Source organism: Microcaecilia unicolor, chromosome 5, assembly GCF_901765095.1.
Source record: "Microcaecilia unicolor chromosome 5, aMicUni1.1, whole genome shotgun sequence".
Lineage (NCBI taxonomy): Eukaryota > Metazoa > Chordata > Amphibia > Gymnophiona > Siphonopidae > Microcaecilia > Microcaecilia unicolor.
This window is the reverse complement of record NC_044035.1, coordinates 216,125,729-216,147,414: the sequence shown is the minus strand read 5'-3', so window position 1 is coordinate 216,147,414 and position 21,686 is coordinate 216,125,729. Positions and strand designations below refer to the sequence as shown.

At 44.4% G+C, this 21,686-nt stretch overlaps 1 protein-coding gene across 6 annotated transcripts in view; it reads right to left on the bottom strand.

Moving 5' to 3' along the window:
• PDZK1 (PDZ domain containing 1) overlaps positions 1–21,686 on the bottom strand; it is a 150,438-nt gene that overhangs the window by 71,512 nt on the left and 57,240 nt on the right. For all 6 annotated transcript variants that reach the window (XM_030203757.1, XM_030203761.1, XM_030203759.1 and 3 more), the window contains exon 4: positions 18,878–19,014. In XM_030203757.1, coding sequence (XP_030059617.1) covers positions 18,878–19,014 — 137 coding nt within the window. The remainder of the gene's footprint in view (positions 1–18,877; positions 19,015–21,686) is intronic.

The following is a 21,686-nucleotide window of genomic DNA, read 5'->3' as shown; positions in this document are numbered from 1 at the left end:
GGGAGGGGCAGATGGAGCGATGTATTCAGGGAGAGCAGAGGAGTGGAAGAAGAGATGGACAGGGGAAGACAGAGGGGAGATAGACTTGGGGGCAGAAGGGGGAGAGAGTGGAGGAATAGCCTAAAAGAGTGAAGGAGTAGTCTAATGGTTTGTGCAGTCAGCTGGGATCCTGGGGAACTGGATTAGATTCCAATAACAGCTCCTTGTGACCCTGGGCAAGTCAGTTATTGCCAGATTCTATATAGCGTGCCTAGCGTTTCGCAGTGAAATCTAAGCGTATTCTATAAAAATGCACGTAACTTAATTGACTTAACAAGCTAATCAGCATTGATAACAGCACCTAACAAGCAATAATGAGCATTAATTGGCAATAATTAGAATTTATGCACATAACTCGCTAAGCACATTCTGTAATGAACTGCACCTAAATTCTAAAGCATGCAGTTCAAAAAGGGCATGGTTATGAGTGGGGAAATGGGCATTTCATAGGCGTTCCATAAGGTACACACATATTAGATTGTAAGCTCTTTGAGCAGGGACTGTCTTTCGTCTATGTTTGTGCAGCGCTGCGTATGCCTTGTAGCGCTATAGAAATGCTAAATAGTAGTAGTAGTAGTTATAGAATATGGCCCACTTTGTGTAAATCTACATGTAAAGAGGGGAAACAAGAATTTTTTCAGGTATATTAGTGAAAGGAGGAGGGCTAAAAATGGAATTGTGAGACTGAAAGATGCTGTGAACTGTTATATGGAGAGTGATGAGGAAAAAGTAAGCAATAGAGTAGCCACAGAGGACCTTGGGGGCCTGGCCCCCCAAGTTGGGTTTGGGTCCCCTGAAGTCTGCTGGTTGGCTGGCAGGGGTCCACAACCCCTGTCAGCAGAAGCTTTCCTGCAGCAATATTCACCGCTGAGCTGCTAGCCCTGCTTCCTCCTCCCCTGTATGGATGCTAATTTCTAATGAAATTGAGTATGTGCGAGCCTCACAAATGCTCAATTTCACTAAAACCCAGCATGCACGCCAGAGCAGGAAATCGGGCAGGCAGTGCAGCAGTGAATATCGCTGAAGGAAGTGTTCTGCCAGTGGGGCTTGGTGACTCCCCCCAGCCAAGGTATGTGGGGTTGCGACAGGGATGTAAAGCAGCGGGAGGCGGGGCAAAATGGGCCCCCACTTTGGGTTCATGTCCCCCCATAAGCGATATCTGGTTATGCCCCTGAAGGTAAGGTTTGCTTTTTTGTGGATGATACCAAGTTTTATAATACAGTGGACACCCTGGAGTGAGTGGAAAGAAAAAGGATCTGCAAAAGTCAGAAGAATGGTCTAATGTTTGGCAGTTAAAATTTAATGCAAAGAAGTGCAGAGTGATGCATTTGGGAAGTAGAAATCCAAGGGAGATTTATATCCTAGGAGGAGGGAGGCTGATATGCACAGACCTTGGGTTGGTAGTGTCTGACGATCTGAAGGCAACAAAACAGTGTGACAAAGTGATGGCCATAGCCAGAAGGATGCTAGGTTGCATAGAGAGAGGTATAACCAGCAGAAGAAAGGAGGTTGATAACCCTGTGCAAGTCATTGGTGAGGCCCCACCTGGAGTATTGTGTTCAGTTTTGGAAGCCGTATCTTGCTAAGGATGTAAAAAGACTTGAAGCAGCCCAGAGGAAGACAACAAAAATGATATGGGGCTTGTGTCCAAAGACATATGAGAAGAGATTGGAAGTCCTGAATATTTATTTATTTAGATTTTGCTCACACCTTTTTAGTTAGTAGCTCAAGGTGAGTGACATGCAGGATATTTCTCTGTCCCAGGAGGGCTCACATTCTAAATTTGTACCTGAGGCAATTGAGGGTTAAGTGACTTGCCCAAGATCACAAGGAGCAGTAGTGGGATTTGAACTGGCCACCTCTGGATTGCAAGACCAGTGCTCTAACCACTAGGCCACTCCTCCACGCCAGCCTAGAGGAAAGAAGGGACAGGGGAGATATGATACAGACATTTAAGTACTTGAAAGGTATTAATATAGAAACAAATCTTTTCCAGACAAGGGAAAATGGTAAAACTAGAGGGCATGAATTGAGGTTGCAGTGTGGTAGAAGGTGGTTAATGCCTAGAATGTCCTCCCGAGGGAGATGGTAGAGACAAAAATGGTGACAGAATTTTGAGTGGCGCTTAGATGGCGACTCTGGTTGTGAAGAACTAAGGTCGGTGCCGGGAAGACTTGTATGGTCTGTGTTCCATATATGGCAATCCAGTTTAGAAAGGGCTGGAAAGAGCTTCAACGGCAACTTCAGTAGCTGGAATGTGAAGACGGTACTAGGCAGACCTTTACAGATTCAGATAGGCTGGAGTGTGCTTCAACAGTAACTCCAGTAGTTGGAGCATAAGGACATTACTGGGTGGACTTCTATGGTCTATGTCCTAGAAATGCCAAAGAAAGACCATGATCAAGTATTTTATATCACATTCATTGTTTGTTTAATCATGAATTGATGAATGTGACTGTTGGGCAGACTGGATGGACCATTCAGGTATTCATCTGCTGTCATTTACAATGGTTTGGGATGAAGAAGCAGACGCTTTAGCTACCTGCCTGCCTCTGTCTCGTTCCACCTTGGTCTGGTGCATGTGCGATGATAACAAGGAACCGGGTGCTGAAGATTGCTGTGAGATGTCAGCGGGCACAGCATACTCGGCTCTGGTGGGACTGCTCGGAGCCTTGGTTTCCTGTGCCACAAAATTAGCTGCAACTGCGGACTATTTAAGGGAGCCTCTTTTTGTGTGGGCAGGAGAGACGCTCCCGATCGAGTGAGGCGTGCTCGTCGCAGCTCCAGACCACCAGGGACAAACGTTCCCACCTACGCAGAGACCGGTGGAGTTGGTGGGCGGCCTGCCTCTACCCCGGAGCGTGGACCGCATGGACGAGCCTGGAGTGGACCATACACTGACCCGACCTTCCGGCACAACAAACATCTCCAAGATTTCTACCCCCAAACAAAGATACAGAACCGGTCTAACCATCAACACAGCTTTTAAAGCTACTGAATCGCTATATCTTGAGCAACACACCAAAAATCCAACAATCTCTCCTAAATTCAGCCACCAATCACATCCCCAAGAATCGAGAAGTCGCTAAGCACTAGTACATTTGAGAATCTGAGCATCTAACCATGAGTAAACCATCTATACCTAATCAACAAACAAAACATAAGAACCACCATAGACACCAATAACCCTATAGACAAGCCGAAGATACACAAAACACACAAGACCAGAACACAAGACTACATCACAAAGAATAACATCCTACTACGAACTCCATCAAACACGATAGCCCAAGTGAATGGATACCATAATGAATACCGCCAAACTGTTCCTTGCAATCTACTCATTATCCTTGATCCATCTAATATTAACCACCCCACTCGCAGAAATCAACAATATACCCATACTACACAATCACTGAATACTGACCAGACTCACCACACCACATCAAACCAACAATAACCAAAACAAAGGAAGAATACCAACATGTGCACAACCTCAACAAAAGGAAAAGAAAGGCTACAAAAAATCCACACAAACTAAGTCACGACAACTAACAAAAGTCCATATAACACCAAACGCAGAAGACCCATATCATAACATTCAAATCGGCTACGTAAACGACAGATCTGTGACAAAGAAAACAACAATAATAACAGACTGGCTCACGTTAGCGAAACTTGATCTACTTTTCATCACTGAAACCTGGATCCATGATCAAGAGGACCCTATCATCTTAAGCCTTTGTCCTCCAGGATAAAAAGAGGGGCATAATCGAATGGGGGCGCCCATCTCTAAGGGCGCACATCTCTAAGGACGGCCCCGTAAAGGGGTGTCCCCGACCGTGTTGTTGAAACAAGATGGGCGGCCATCTTTCGTTTCGTTAATATGGTCGGGGATGGCCAAATCTCAACATTTGGGTCGACCTTAGAGATGGCTGCCCTTAGAGATGGCTGACGTTGGTTTTTTGCCGATAATGGAAACCGAGGACGGCCATCTCAAAACCGGCCAAATCCAAGCCATTTGGTCGTGGGAGGAGCCAGCATTTGTAGTGCACTGGTCCCTCTCACATGGCAGGACATCAAATGGGCACCCTAGGGGGCACTGCAGTGGACTTCACAAATTAATCCGAGGTGCATAGCTCCCTTACCTTATGTGCTGAGCCCCCAAAAACCCACTACCCACAACTGTACAACACAACTATAGCCCTTAAAGGGTAACGGGGGGCACCTAGATGTGGGTACAGTGGGTTTTGGGTGGGTTTTGGAGGGCTCCCATTTACCACCACAAGTGTAACAGGTAGGGGGGATGGGCCTGGGTCCGCCTGCCTGAAGTGCACTGCAGTACCCACTAAAAACTTCTCCAGGGACCTGCATAGTGCTGTGATGGAGCTGGGCATGACATTTGAGGCTGGCATAGAGGCTGGCAAAAAAATGTTTTTAAAATTTTTTTTTAGGTGGGAGGGGGTTGGTGACCACTGGGGAGTAAGGGGAGGTGATCCCTGATTCCCTCCAGTGGTCATCTGGTCAGTTCGGACACCTTTTCAAGGCTTGGTCGTGAACAAAAAGGGATCAAGTAAAGTTGGCCAAATGCTCGTCAGGGATGCCCTTCTTTTTTCCATTATCGGCCGAGGACGGCCATCTCTTAACCACCTCCCCCCGTCCCGCCTTCGGTACACTGCCGACATGCCCCCTTGAACTTTGGCCATCCCTGTGACGGAAAGCAGTTGAGGATGGCCAAAATCGGCTTTTGATTATGCCGATTTGGCCGCCCTTAGGAGAAGTGCGCCCATCTCCCGATTTGTGATGGAAGATGGGCGCCCGTCTCCGAAAATAAGCAGGATAATCACTCACTGGACAAGAAAAGAAAAGAGAGGAGGGGGCATAACACTCATATACCAATCTCACCTCACTATTGAAACCACTGCCGAATCTATAACAACCCACCTAGAAATAGCCTCAATCAGAATCACCATGCAACTGGAATGAAAGTCAAGCAGACTTCATGGACTTCATATCAAATAAATGTGTATCCAACTCCAATATACTATTACTAGGAGATATTAACCTTCACCTAGAAGACCCAAACTCTACCAATGCATGAGAATGTAAGGACTTCCTTCATTTATGTGATCTTACATGGCAGCACATGCAAACAACCCACACGAAGGGCCATACACTCAACCTCATCTCATACAAACTGTCCACTGACCAGAACCTAACCATAACACAAACCAGATGGACAGAAGCACCATGGACCGACCATTACAAATTAAATCTATCCCTAAAATGGAGGAAAAAGGGTTCTCTCCACACACGAGAACACACAACCCACACCACGAGCGGCCAAATAGACCTGGATACTTTCTGGCAACAGATATACAATAATGATTGGACAACACAAACGGACTCCATTTACCACCTCTCAGATTGGGACAAAAGATGCAGACACATACTAGACGCAATAGCACCCTTACAAACAAGAACTTCATGCAGACACAACTCGATACCATGGTTCAACGAAGAATTGAAAACATTAAAAACACAATCAAGGAAACTGGAACACGCATGGAAAAAAAAAAAAGACAAACACACACTCAACGCATAGAAACAGATACAAAATAAATACAAATACACAATAAGACAGATCAAAAGGTCATATTACAAAACTAAAATTGGGCCAGACTACAATAACACGAAGAAACTATACCATCTTGTGAACAAATTACTAGACACAACGCTGGTCATCACAACCAAAACTGACATCCGATCTGTAGACAATCTTGCTAAATACTTCAACGAAAAAATTATTAATCTATGCAAAATCCTACCTCTGGACAACACGGACATAGAAAACATCATTAATGGGCTAGACCCAATCCCTGGTGCATACCCGGCGGACCGATTATGGTCAAATTTTGCTCTCTTCAGTGCCGACACAGTTACCCAGGCGATTAAAAGATACTCCAACAGCCACTGTCAATTGGACATCTGCCCCAGCTACCTAATACAATCTGCCCCCCACTGCTTCATAACAGATCTCACATCCCACTTAAATTTCATGCTTCAACAGGGTATTTTCCCTAAAGAAAAAGGCAACATCCTGCTCACACCAATACCAAAATACACCAAGAAAAAAAACAAATGATATCACCAACTACCGCCCAGTAGCATCTATCCCATTAGTAGTCAAACTTATGGAAGGACTGGTGACCAAACAGCTCAACGACCACATAAACAAATTCACTATACTACATGAGTCACAATCAGGATTCCGACCCCAACACAGCACCGAAACAGTACTACTTACTCTCCTAACTAAATTCAAGCAGTAGATAGCAATTGGCAAAAGCATTCTCCTTCAATTTGACATGTCCAGTGCGTTCGACATGGTTAACCATAACATATTGCTAAGACTCCTAGATTATTTCGGAATTGGTGGTAACGGTAACACTCTCAATTGGATCAAGGGCTTTCTAACCACCAGAACATACCAAGTGAAATCAAGCACAAAGGGAAATCGTGCCAAATGAATCTCATTGAATTCTTTGATTGGGTGACAGGAGAATTGAATCAGGGACGAGCTATAGACGTAATCTACTTAGATTTCAGCAAAGCTTTTGACACGGTTCCCCACAGGAGGCTCTTAAATAAACTGGATGGGCTGAAGATAGGACCCGAAGTGGTGAACTGGATTAGGAACTGGTTGACGGACAATCGTCAGACGGTGGTGGTGAATGGAATTGGCTCGGAGGAGGGAAAGGTGAGTAGTGGAGTGTCTCAGGGATCGGTGCTGGGGCCGATTCTATTCAATATATTTGTGAGTGACATTGCTGAAGGGTTAGAAGGAAAAGTTTGCCTATTTGCGGATGATACTAAGATCTGTAACAGAGTGGACACCCGGGAGGGAGTGGAAAACATGAAAAAGGATCTGAGGACGCTAGAAGAATGGTTTAAGGTTTGGCAATTAAAATTCAATGCGAAGAAATGCAAAGTGATGCACTTAGGGAATAGAAATCCACAGGAGACGTATGTGTTAGGCGGGGAGAGTCCGATAGGTACGGACGGGGAGAGGGATCTTGGGGTGATAGTATCTGAGGATTTGAAGGCGACGAAACAGTGTGACAAGGCGGTGGCCATACCTAGAAGGTTGTTAGGCTGTATAGAGAGAGGTTTGACTAGCAGAAGAAAGGGGGTGTTGATGCCCCTGTATAAATCGTTGGTGAGGCCCCACCTAGAGTATTGTGTTCAGTTTTGGAGGCCGTATCTTGCTAAGAATGTAAAAAGAATTGAAGCGGTGCAAAGAAAAGCTACAAGAATGGTAAGGGATTTGCATTACAAGATGTATGAGGAGAGACTTGCTGACCCGAACATGTATACTCTGGAGGAAAGGAGAAACAGGGGTGATATGATACAGACGTTCAAATATTTGAAAGGTATTAATCCGCAAACGAATCTTTTCCGGAGATGCGAAGGCGGTAGAACGAGAGGACATGAAATGAGATTGAAGGGGGGGCAGACTCAAGAAAAATGTCAGGAAGTGTTTTTTCACGGAGAGAGTAGTGGATGCTTGGAATGCCCTCCCACGGGAGGTGGTGGAAATGAAAACGGTAAAGGAATTCAAACATGCGTGCGATAAACATAAAGGAATCCTGTTCAGAAGAAATGGATCCTAAGGAGCTTAGCCGAGATTGGGTGGCAGAGCCGGTGGCGGGAGGCAGGGATGGTGCTGGGCAGACTTATACGATTTGTGCCAGAGCTGGTGGTGGGAGGCGGAGATAGTGCTGGGCAGACTTATACGGTCTGTGCCAGAGCCGGTAGTGAGTGGGAGGCGGGACTGGTGGTTGGGAGGGGGGATAGTGCTGGGCAGACTTATACGGTGTGTGCCAGAGCCGGTGGTGGGAGGTGGGGCTGGTGGTTGGGAGGCGGGGATAGTGCTGGGCAGACTTTTATAGTCTGTGCCCTGAAAAGGACAGGTACAAATCAAGATAAGGTATACACAAAAAGTAGCACATATGAGTTTAACTTATTGGGCAGACTGGATGGACCGTCAGGTCTTTTTCTGCCGTCATCTACTATGTTACTATATCGTCACCCTGGAAACCAGACTGCGGAGTACCGCAAGGATCACCACTATCACAGATCCTTTTCAACCTCATGATGGTCCCACTAACCAATGCCTTATCCACCCAAGGCTTTAATCCATTTATTTACGCTGATGATGTTACACTATACATCCTCTACAAACATGATCTAGCAAAAATCACCAATAAAATCAATCTCAGCTTAAAATTCATGAACTCATGGGCAAACGCATTCCAACTTAAACTCAATACAGAAAAAACACACCGTCTCATCATCTCATCCCAATACAACACATACAAACCCACAAACATTAACGCCCCAGGATACACCCTCCCTATCTCACACAGCCTGAAAATCCTCGGAGTAACAATCGACTGAAACCTCTCACTAGAGACCCAAGCTAAAGTCACCATAAAGGAAATGTTTCTCTCAATGTGGAAACTAAAATGTGTGAAACCATTCTTCCTGAGGGAAATATTTCGCAACCTGGTACAGTCAATGGTACTAAGCCACGCAGACTACTGCAACGGAATCTATGCGGGTCACAAAGAACAAATTATAAAGAAACTTCAGACCACCCAAAACACAGCAGCAAGGCTTATATTTGGAAAAACGCGTTTTAACAGCGCCAAACCACTCCGAGAAAAACTGCACTGGCTTCCAATTAAGGAACGTATCACTTTCAAAATCTGTATGACAGTTCATGAAATCATTTACGGCGAGGCACCAGGATACATGACAGACCTCATCGACCTCCCACTCAGAAACTCCATAAAATCAGCATTTTTGGGAGTGGCACTTTCTACCCCATAGTGTTGCCTATGGCTGAGCTGCAAAGTCTGGGCTAGGCACAGGGCTTTGGAGAGAAACAGTGAAACAAGTGAGTGTCTTGGGGGAAGGGATTGTTGAAAAGTAGGAATGAAGAATGGGGGGACGTGTGAAAGATTTGCTGCAGGCTGAGGAAAAGAACTAGCAGCAAATACAAGAACTTTTACAATTGGGCAGACCTAGCTGGGGTAAGGGGACACTGCCTCTCCCTCCCAGACTTTGCAGCTCAGCCATAAGCTACACTATGGGGTAGAAAGTGCCACTCCCAAAAATGTTTTTTACCACACTAAACTTTACAAAACATGGTAATGAGGCTGTTTTTTTTTTTTCAGCTGGAAAATTTGAAAGGGTGATTCCCCTTCTGATCAGAGCTCACTGGCTGCCCATTCAAGCCAGAGTACTGTTCAAGCTTTGTATAATAGCATTTAAAATACTGTACGGATTTGCCCCACAAAACGTTTTCTTTGATAACTCGTCCTTCCACTGAAATGCTATCTAATGATCCTTCATTTTCCATCATTGAAAGGTGTTAAATATTTAACTACTTTTAAATCATCTTTCACTTACATGCTAGCAAGCTTTTGGAATATTTTACCTAAGAACCTCAGATATCTAATAGTCTAGTTGAGTTTCAGGAAACAAATAAAAATATGGCTATTTAAACAACATCTTAGTTAATTTACCTGTTTTATATTTAGGCCTTATAGAGGGGCATAATCGAACGTCGCCGGCCAAATAGGTCGCCGGCGATCTATTTTGGCGGTGGCGCAACAGCTGGCCGGAACCGTATTATCAAAAAGATGGCCAGCCATCTTTTTTTTTCTCGATAATACGGTTTAGACCGGCCAAATGCCTTGGATGTCTCTGGGTTTGAGATGGCTGGTTTTGTTTTTCAGCGATAATGGAAAAAAATGTCGGCCATCTCCAACCCAGCGACATCCAAGGCATTTGGTCGTGGGAGGAGCCAGCATTTGTAGTGCACTTACATGCCAGGACACCAACAGTGCACCCTAGGGGTCAGTGTGGTGGACTTCAGAAACAGCTCCCACATGCATAGCTCCCTTACTGTGGGTGCTGAGCCCCCCCACAAACCCACAAACAAATGTGCACCTCACTCAATGTGGAAACTCAAACGCGTGAAACCATTCTTCCTGAGGGAAATATATCACAACCTGATACAATCAATGGTACTAAGCCATGCAGACTATTGCAATGGAATTTATGCGGGATGCAAAGAACAAATCTTAAAGAAACTTCAGACCGCCCAAAACACAGCAGCCATGCTTATATTTGGAAAAACGCATTTTGAAAGCGCCAAACCCCTCCAAGAAAAATTGCACTGGCTCCCAATCAAAGAACTTATCCCATTCAAAATCTGCACAATAGTTCATAAAATTATTTACGGCGAAGTCCCAGGATACATGGCAAACCTCATAGATCTGCCAACCAGAAACACTACAAGATCAGCATGATCATACCCAAATCTCCACTACCCAAGCAGCATAGGACTCAAATACAAATCAACTTACGCATCCAGCTTTTCCTACTTAAGCGCACAACTATGGAACGCACTGCCAAAAGCAGTAACAACCACGTTGGACCACCTAAATTTCAGAAAAGTACTAAAAACAAACCTGTTCAGAACAGGGGCGTATCTGGACTCTGGCAGTAGGGGGGGCCAGAGCCAGAGGGAGGGGGCACATTTTAGCCCCCCCCTGCCGCCACCGACCCCCCCCCCCCCCCGCCATTGTCAGAGCCCCCACCGCCACCAATGACTCTCTTCACCCCCCTCCTGCCGCCAACCCTCCCCCGCTGCTTACCTTTGCTGGCGGGGGGCCCCAACCCCTGCCAGCCGAGGTCCGCTTCCACCTGCCGCTGCCTTAAAAACTACTTCTTCAGCCGGCGGGGGACCCCAAACCCCCGCCAGCCGCCCCGAGGTGTTTAAAGTTCATCTTCGGCCTCCGTGGCCGTGCTGCTGTTGATAGGAGCTGTTGAATCCACTTCGGAGTCTGACGTCGCAGCACGTACAACGACGTCAGGCTCCGAAGTGGATTCAACAGCTCCTATCAACAAAAGCCCCCCGCCAGCAAAAGTAAGCAACGGCAGCGGGGGAGGGTTGATGGCGGTAGGGGGGGTCCAGGGCAAAATCTGCGGGGGCCCAGGCCCCTGAGGCCCCACGCAGATACGCCCCTGGTTCAGATAGGCCTACCCTACTGACCCAACATAAAAACCGGGTTACCTGCAACATAACGAAACTAAAAACAGTAATGGACATTTCCAAACTTTCCTCTTCCTCTCTAAGTTCCCCTAATGCATCTATCATGCATAAACCTTATTCTACCACAATATCACCTTGTACTTGTTCATACCGGAACTGGCAAACACTGTTATGGTACTATGTAAGCCACATTGAGCCTGCAAATAGGTGGGAAAATGTGGGATACAAATGTAACAAATAATAATAATAATCATGCTTTATAGAATTGTAAGTCTCTGAGCCATTCCCAGTTTTTCTTCTTTTGATTTTGTAATCCGTGTTGAACTGGCAAGGTATACGTGGAATATATATATAATAATGTACTCTAATGTAAAGGAGGTGCTGTATAGAGGGAAGGAGAGAGAGGAGATACTGGAAGGAGGGGGAGAGAAAGGGAAGAATTAGGCAACAAAACTTGGAAATCATAGGATAAGGAATGGGAGGGCAGGGGTGAGAGAGATGGAAAGCTGTAGGTAGATACAGTAAAAAGAGGATGATTGAAGATTGGATAGAAGAATGAATGAAATCTGAGCAGATAGAGAGGCAGAAAAATAAATGGAAGAAAATTGAAAGGAAAAGACTGAAATCAGAGATGGCTATAAGAAAGGATGTGAAGAACACAAGAAGGGAGAGAAAGAGTGGCAGATAGATTGGAGAGCCTTGAAAGACAGAGGAAAACAGAAACTGGAGACTGACAAACATGAATAAAATGGCCAGGCAACAAAGGCAAAATAAAGAATTTTATTTTTAATTTAACAAATGGAAACTGTCAGTTTTACAATTGGAATTTACATCTGTTTTCTTTATATTTTGCAATTTGAATAATATTTTTATATGGTGAGTTGTATGGGGAAAGATCCTAACTCAATTGTTGGGGACTGTAGTGTGTGTGTTACAAAACTGGAGATTCTCAGAGCTACCAAGTTACTCAGTTCCAACAGGAAGATTATAGATTATTTCTGGCTTTCTGACAACTTTATACTGATGCATCATGGGGCCTGCAGAATGGATTTCAATGGGTAAAATCAGGGACTATAACTCCTACATTGCTTTGACCATGTCTCTCTCCTTGAACGAGGTAACTTGGCATGTCTGGATTCTGGTCTATCTTGTATAAAATCCAGATTTCACTCTCACATAGAATAATTTATGACATAATGCTCGCATTTAAATTGGTAGTTTTCTGGGTGGCTGAAATTAGCTGCCAGTATATGAAATCCACCAAGATCTCCAACTTTTATCTGTCAAACTCTTTTATCCAAACTATATCATGGAGATGAAGAGCTCCAGAGCATGGTCAAACCCAACTGCCTCATCACGCCATATTTCTGAAGCAGTTATTAAAAACACAAAATCTCCAGAACAAATGTTTCAGTGCACCCAGGGAAGGATTACCGAATCCTGTATTCTATAGGCAGTAGAATTTATCAGTCTGCCAGTCTCATTTTAAAGATAGTGGCGCAGCAGCTGCAGATTCTCCATTATCAACTTTCCTTGCTTCAGCAACTGGAGGAAGCTGCGTTGCTTTCGGAAGATGGATTGGACAAGTCATCTAACTTCATGATGCACTTTAGGTATCCACCTATCATCTCATTCAATCTAGGTATTACACTCAACAATACTATTTCATGAATGACTGCAACAACTATCTGCACTCATTGCCTCACTTGGCTTAGAGCCTCGGGCGCAATTTCTCCAAATGGGTTAGTTTTGCGCATACCATGACAGGAATGAACCTCACTCCTAAGCCAGGAGTATGATCTCAGTCTCTCAAATTTACACTAACGTGCGCTGTAGTATTTGCATTGTGCTAAAGAGAGCTTCTTTCTGGAATTCATAAGATGTAATTTGTACAGACAACTCATCCAGGTGCAATTGGAAGTTTTTTTTTTAATCAAGTTGGTGGCACCCAAAATGATGGAAAATATTTCTGTATCTTTCTGCCACATTTTCTTGGTTTCAGACTGCATTTCTTAGTTGTTGAAGATCATCACTCTCTCCACGCAATTCAATGAGTAAATCACTTGGTACTGACACCTCTATATTTAATGCTGTTCTGGTGTTTTTATCTTTTATTTATTTACAGACACTTGATATACTGCATACAACAGGAACTGCAGTTTACACAAAACTAATCATGCTGTAGAACGGGGAGAGAGAGAAAAGAACACTATAAGTAAGGAGTGAGGAGGTTACACCAGAGAGAAGAGATGCGTTTTAATGGCTGATTTAAATTTGACATAGGAGGGTTCAGATCTGATATGTGCAGGGATGGAGTTCCACAGCTTTCGACCAGCATAACTTATGTTAGTGGCACGAGTAATGCCAAGTTGAATTACGGAAGGAGGTGAACTTGAAGCAAGCCAGCATCCACAGAATTGTCACGACTGTGACTATATTCCATGCTGACACTCACCTGGCCCCCGGCTGACCGAGCTTTGTGGTTGCTGTGGACTGTTTTTTCCCTGTTTCTCAGACATCTTCCAGGTTCCATTCCGGTCCTGACATTCCAGCACTCCAGACTTGCCCGAGGTTTCTGCTGCCAAGCCTCACCTGTGACCTCATCTGTAATTGCCTTTATTAAGCACCTGGAAACTTTCAGGCTTTGCCTTTGCAACAGAGGTCTTCAGATGTGCTTTCGTCTGTGAGTGCTTGTTGTAGTTCTAGTGTGTCTTTAGCTTCTGTTCCTTACTGCCCTGTGTGTCTTTAGCTTCTGTTCCCTACTGCTATATCTGCCCTGTGTGTCTTTAGCTTCTGTTCCTTACTGTCTTTAGCTTTAGTTCCCTTCCTGCTTGTGCATCCTGCTTGTCCTTTGCCTCTGCCCTACCCTGCTTGTGTCTACCTTGCTTGAAAGTCCTGAATCCAGTCCAGTCAAGCCTGTTCCAGCATCTGGTTCCAGTTCAGCCAAGCCAAGTCCATTCCAGCATTTGGTTCCAATCCGGTCCAGCCAAGTCTGTTCCAGCTTTTGTTTCCAGTCCAGCCAAGCTAAGTCTGTTCCAGCATTTGATTCCAGTTCAGCCAAGCCAAGTGCGTTCCTGCATTTGGTTCCAGTCCGGTCCAGCCAAGTCCATTCCAGCTTTTGGTTCCAGTCCGGCTAAGCCAAGGCTGTTCTTGCAGTTTGGGTGGTTTTCCTGCTGTTGCCGGTCTCTGTCAGCAGCCCAAGGGCTCACTACTCTGGATCACCCCCAGAGGTGTGACAAGAATGAAGGGAGCGAGACGGAGCATAGAGAATGAGAAGGCAAGACAAGTAATTTGGACCAGTAGGGAAACGGGATTTAAAGACAAGCATAAGCAATTTAAATTGGATATGGGATGAGATGGGCAGCCAGTGTTCAGCATGGAGTAAGGGAGTGATATGATCAAATGGTGTGGAACAGTGAAGAAGACAAACAGTGGTAGACTGAACCTTTCTGAAAGTGGTCCAGAAAGGAGAATGGTAGGCCAGCATAGAGTTGCAGTAATCAAGGTGTCTGATAACAAGAGAAAGAAGAAGAGTGTGAACAGAAGAAAATGAGAACAGACAGCAGATAGCTTGAATACGATGAAATGCAAAAACAGAAGCCTGAAGAGCAGAGTTTATTTGATTCTTAAAGGTAAGGCAACTGTCAAAAAGAACTCTTAGAATTTTTACTGAGTCTTTTACTACTATATCCAGTTGTCTGGCATCCAAATTTTTATCAGTCAGGATAGGGAAGTCCAAGGTGACCATAACCTCTTTGTTTTCCAAATTCCATTAGCATGATCCCAATGCTTTTCCAGTACACTGATGTTGTAATGCCTCGGACCTCTGAGATGACTTGCATGACCATCTTGCAGATGTGCCCTGCATGGGTGACAACCTTTTTGGTGACAAAATAAAGAACGCAGTATTTCAAATCATAGGTAATTGTTCTATACTACAGGAGATCTTAGTCAGGGCTGGTGCAACACGGTAAGTGGGGTAAGTACAGCAGGGGGTGCCAATATTTGGGGTCACCAGAAATCCCTATGCTTACCCGTTGTGCTGACCCTGGATCATGACAATCCACTGGTTTTAGCCCTTCCCAGCTTCCCTGCTCTTTGGAGCCCTTAGCAGAGTGACAGGAGTGTCTCTTCCACTACCGCTGCTCTGCCCCTAGTCAAATGGGTCTGGTGCAATGGCATTGTGTACTCCTCAAAGTCACAGATGAACTACTTATGGTTTCTTGAAACTGGAAGTTATTTGTGACTTGAAGGATCATACGTTGCCACCAAAAGGGGTGGGATTTGTGGCAGGGCTACACAAAAAAGAGGGGTGGGGGGGTGGGGCAGAGCTATACAAATGGGATGGGGCATCAGGTGATGTCATCAAAAGGGGTGGACAGGTAGAGAGCAGCTGTGGCTTGGCCAGATCACAATTCTGATTGGTTGGGAACCTGGAAGTGGGTGTGGCACCTGTCAAAATCAATTTGTTTGACATATGGTATGTAAGTTTTATGCTACTAACCATAGTATTGTTCTAGAGTTTGGATCCATAATTTTTATCAGTACTACTGTTTAGGTATTTCAGATTTGCTTTGCAATGGTATACTTTCAGGTTTCAGTTTAATACTACTCCTTACACTGGTGGTGAAAACACTGAAACCTCTTTACCTTCATCTGCTGGTTAGGAAACATAACCCTTTCACCTGGAATAGTCTAGCAGGATTCAAGGAAAGGAAATTAGCAGGCAAGAACAAAGTTCACCTTTCTTCAAGTAGAAACTGAAATAGTAAAAACTGAGATTGTAGCCCCAACCCCGCCCAACCATCACCTCTACCATCACTAGAAAAATACCCACTAAACCTGAATGTAACTCACCTTGAATTACTGTGAAAGGCATGAGCTAAATTCAAAAACTCCATTACCTACTAGGAGTCCCCAGTAGGTTTGTATAGAGGAGCTGCCTGCATAAAAGTTGATGAAAGGAAGAAGAGTCCTGACAAATGATCTCACAGATGCTGAAGAGGAAGCGAAGTTCTAAGTTGGAGATGAATAAAGGAATTAGTAACTCAGTGTCAGTCAGTGAAGATTTTTCCTGATATTGTTTAGATAATTCTGCTGGAAACAAATAGTGCTGACAATATGGTTATGGCTCTGGTGAGCAGCACTTATTTTGGTAAGTGTGGTTCCTACCTGGATAAATACTGCTGAATATCAGCCCCTACATTTTTACCTATATAGCCACTGGAGTGGGCATTGGTTTTCTTTGTGTGTGTGCCTATGACTTGAAGAATGAGGCACTCTGATCCTATGTAGAATGTGCACAGAATGGAGTCTTGAAGTCTTCCATGCCCCTCAAGACCATTCAACAAAAGGTAATGAGAGTTGTTCAATTTTAATACTGTAGTTTTTGGAACTGCCAATTCAATCAGTCTACCGAGAGTCTCACTACATATCTCACAGTATATAGATTGGAACAAGATGTTCCCTTTCCTGAACCATCAGGCTTATTTTCAAAAGAGAAGGGCGCCCATCTTCCGACACAAAACGGGAGATAGGCGTCCTTCTCTCAGGGTTGCCCAAATCTGCATAATCAAAAGCCGATTTTGGGCATCCTCAACTGCTTCCCTTCGTGGAGACGGCCAAAGTTCACGTGGGGCTTGTCGGCACTGTAGCGAAGGCGGAACTGGGACATGATTAAGAGATGGGCATCCTTGGCCGATAATGGAAAAAAGGAGGGCGTCCCTGACGAGCACTTGGCCGACTTTACTTGGTCCATTTTTTCTTGCAATCAAGCCTAAAAAAGATGCCCTAACTGACCAGATGATCACCGGAGAGAATCAGGGATGACCTCCCCTTACTCCCCCAGTGGTCACCAACCCCCTCCCACCCTAAAAAAAACTTAATTTTTTTTTTTTTGCCAGCCTCAAATGTCATACCCAGCTCTATCACAGCAGTATGCAGGTCCCTGGAGCAGTTTTAGTGGGTGCAGTGCACTTCAGGCAGGCGGACCCAGGCCCATCCCCCCCACCTGTTACACTTGTGGTGGTAAATGTGAGCCCTCCGAAACCCACTGTACCCACATGTAGGTGCTCACCTTCACCCCTTAGGGCTATGGTAGTGGTGTACAGTTGTAGGGAGTGGGTTTTGGGGGGCTCAGCACACAAGATAAGGGAGCTATGCAGCTGGGAGCAATTTGTGAAGTCCACTGCAGTGCCCCCTAGGGTGCCCAGTTGGTGTCCTGGCATGTCAGGGGGACCAGTGCACTATGAATTCTGGCTCCTCCCATGACCAAAGGGCTTGGATATGGTCATTTTTGAGATGGGCATCTCCATAAGCACATAAGCACCACCATACTGGGAAAAGACCAAGGGTCCATCAACCCAGCATCCTGTCTCTGACAGCAGCCAATCCAGGCTTCAAGAACCTGGCAACCCCCCCCCCCCCCCCAAAAAAAAAAAAAAAAAATTAATAATGTTCAATGGACTTTTCCTTCAGGAATCTGTCCAAACCCCCCTTAAACTCCATAAGGCCAGCCACTGCCACCACATTCTCCGGCAACGAGTTCCAGAGTCCAACTACACGCTGAGTAAAGAAAAACTTTCTCCTATTTGTTTTAAATCTACCATATTCTAGCTTCATCTTGTGTCCCCTGGTTCTATTATTGTTTGAAAGTGTAAACAAACGCTTCACATCTGTCCGCTCTACTCCGCTCATTATTTTGTAGACTTCTATCATATCACCCCTCAGCCGCCTTTTCGCCAAGCTGAAGAGCCCTAACCTTCTCAGCCTTTCCTCATAGGGAAGTTGTTCCATCGCTTTTATCATTTTTGTCGCCCTTCTCTGCACCTTCTCCAATTCCTTTATATCTTTTTTGAGATGCGGCGACCAGACTTGGACACAATATTCAATGTGCGGTGGCACCATGGAGTGATACAACGGCATTATAACATCCTCGTGTTTGTTTTCCATCCCTTTCCTAATTATACTCAACATTCTGTGCGCTTTCTTGGCCGCCGCAGCACACTGAGCAGAAGTTTTCAACGTCGACTCCCAGATCCCTTTCTAGGTATGTGAATCCTAACGCGGAACCTTGCATGACATAGCTGTAATTCGGGTTCCTCTTACCCACATGTATCACTTTGCACTTGTCAACATTGAACTTCATCTGCCACTTGGATGCCCAATCCCCCAGTCTCACGAGGTCCTCCTGTAATCTTTCACACTCCTCCTGTGACTTGACGACCCTGAATAACTTTGTGTCATCTGCAAATTTAATTACCTCACTAGTTACTCCCATCTCTAGGTCATTCATAAATATGTTAAAAAGCAGTGGTCCCAGCACAGACCCCTGAGGAACCCCACTAACTACCCTTCTCCATTGAGAACACTGACCATTCAATCCTACTCTCTGCTTCCTATCTTTCAACCAGCTCTTAATCCATAGTAATACCCTACCTCCGATCCCATGACTCTCCAGTTTCCTCCATTATGGCCAAAACCTGGGGACGACCATCTCTAAGGTCGACCATCTCAACATTTAGGTCGACCTAAATGTTGAGATTTGGGCGTCCCCAACCGTATTATCGAAACGAAAGATGGATGCCCATCGTTTCGATAATACGTGTTTCCCCGCCCCTTTGCAGGGCCGTCCTGCGAGGACGCCCTCATGAAACTTTGGGCACCCCGTTCAATTATGCCCCTCCATAAGTCCTGCTTACTGATAGTCACCTTATTTCCTACTTGCTCGTGTGTGTCATTTTCCACATTCACCCCATTCACTTCAATGATTCGATCATTTTCATGGACACCAGCCTTCACAGCTGCTCCATTTGGAACCAGGTTAGACAGAAAAATTCCCTTTATGCCTGGAAAAGATAAGAGGACAAGGCACAAGATTGTTCATTGCTGAGATACACATTCACAGGAGAGAAATCTTCTACTGCTGAACCTCCTCAGAAGATTTCTGTCCACTTCTCTAAGCTGTTCTAAAAACTAACTTTGATGGATACCATTAAAATCCAGGAACAACACATGGCTGGGACAAAATCAAGCCAGCATGTTTAACAGAAAAAACACTTCCTTGAGGAGTCCCAATCATACACAGGTTGTATAGGTCAGACCTGTTCCTCATTAATTAATTACATATAACATGAAAATAGCAAGTGAATGCTTAATTTAGGTATCTCTAATTTCCTTTCTTATGAATTGAGATTTTAAACTGTATATTTTTTAATTAAGATTTTTAAAAGATATAGAAACATCATTTATATAACATAAGAAGGGTACATAATAACATGCCTAAGGAAATAATAAATAGTTTTTTGCCATTTAACTTGCATTGAATGAAAAATGTGTATGCTATTTGCCCTTAACATATATGTTGACAGCACAACATAAGCAAAATAATAAATGAAAACCACACAAATGCATGCAAAAGAAGAAATTAAATCTTACCTGCTAATGTTCTTTCCGTTATTCACTCCAGTCCAGTCTAGATGTATGGGTTTGCCTTCTCCTAACAACAGATGGAGAGTGAGAACTACTAACTAGGAAGAGCACTAAGTATCCTGTGCAATCCCTCACTACTCTAAAGTATTGTGATAACAAAACAGTAAAGGATATAATATCCCCAAAAGACCAGGGCAAAGAAGCAACCCATAATTGAAGTACTGTAGAAGTCTTAACACCAAAGCAAGCCTTTACTGAGGGACACAGGTGACACCACTAAGCTGCATCCTGTTCAGTCTATTTAAAGCAAAACTTCTTTACACAACAGATTATAAACACTGCTCACTCTAGGGTAGATTCTGGACTGGTCTTGATGGACTAGAAGAAAGAAGAATAGCAGGTAGGATCTAATTTCTCATTCACTAGCATCTCTCCAGAGCAGTCCAGATACGGGGAAGAACCAAAGCTGTAACCTTCAAGAGTGAGAACCAGACAGGCTCGTTCTCAAAACCTTGGCTCTAAAGGCCAAGGCTTGTACATGCAATATGGATTGACCCACACATGAATACAATGATTACCAAGCGGTCGATTTGCAGATCTCTTATGGGGGAGTAAGACCATGCTGTACTCAAAATGAAGCCTGTCCTCTAGTAGAATGTGCCTTCAGTATTGTAGGGGCTAGAGGGCCCTTAAGCAGATACGTGGACTCAATAATCTCATTAATCCTCCATAGCATTGGAGGACACCTCTCGTTTCTGTCCCATCCCCGCTTAGACAAAACAAATAGCCTATCTGACCAACAAAAGACTGGAAGAGAAGTAGACTTCAGATGAAACAAGAACACCACTTAAGAAGAAAGGAAAGAACTGGCTGAATTACGACTTTCTCATGAATCATCACCAAGAAAAGCTCCCAAAAAGACAAGGCCTGCAACTCTGTATGAGATCTTCTTGTCACAAAGAATACTGTCTTTGAGGTAAAATCTTTTAATGTGGTTTCCCTGTGAGGTTCAAAGGGTGCTTCCATTAGCAACAGCACAAAGTTCAGATCCCAAGGAGGCACAATTGTACACCTATGAGGATTAAACAGCTTAATGTCTGTCAGGAATCTTATCACATCTGAATGAGATGCTAGAGACTGACCTTGAACCAGATCTCTATAATATGAGATCTCCTTTAAGACTTTCATCCATCATTACCAGCATCCAGTCTGGAGTCTTTAAACTTATTTGTCTCAGATTTGACAATGGAAACCACCATGACAAACTGCTTCTTGCTTCTCCTCGAAGAAAGAGAACTGCATCCCAGTGTTGGTTCTGAGGGAACCAGTGGTAAAGCAATGCCCTTTCCAGTGGTAAAGCAATGCCCTTTACATTAGGGGCATGTGAGCTATGGTCAAAAGAACTAGGTCCAGAGTGGCCCCCATGGATTGCAGGATTTAAGGATAATCCTAGGCTACTGGCTTGTACTGTAAGAGCAGATTTTTGCCCTTGCATATTTAGCTGTCTCTTTAGTTAAAAATACCTTCCACTGTTAAGTTTCGCAGGACTCCCAAATACTCTTTTGACTGAGATAGGTCCTGCTTGCTCTTTGCTGAGATGACTACCCAGTCCAGCAACTCCAGAAATTGGATTACGTGAGCATAGCCTCCTCGTTCACTTGATATGATTTCACTGATTAACCAGTCACCCAAGTACTGTTCTCAAAGCTGCTGCCATGACTACCATTATCTTTGACAAGGTTCTCAAAGCTGTAGCCAGCCCAAATGGACACATGCAAAATTGGAAGTGACTCCCCAGAATTACTATAACTCAAATACTGCTGGTGACACTCTTGAGTCAGAATATGCAAATATGCTTCTGTTAAGTTCTAGTGATGTCAGAAACTCCCCATGCCAGACTGTTACTATTATGGACTGAAGTGTCTTCATATGAAACCTTGGAATCTTCAGCACATTGTTCACTCTTAAAAGATCCAAGATGGGTAGGAAAATCCCTTCCTTTTGGGGGATGAAAAAGTATATGGAATACTGACCCATTTCCTGTTTCCTGAAAGAAACTGGGCCTACAGTCTACAGCTGGATCAACCTT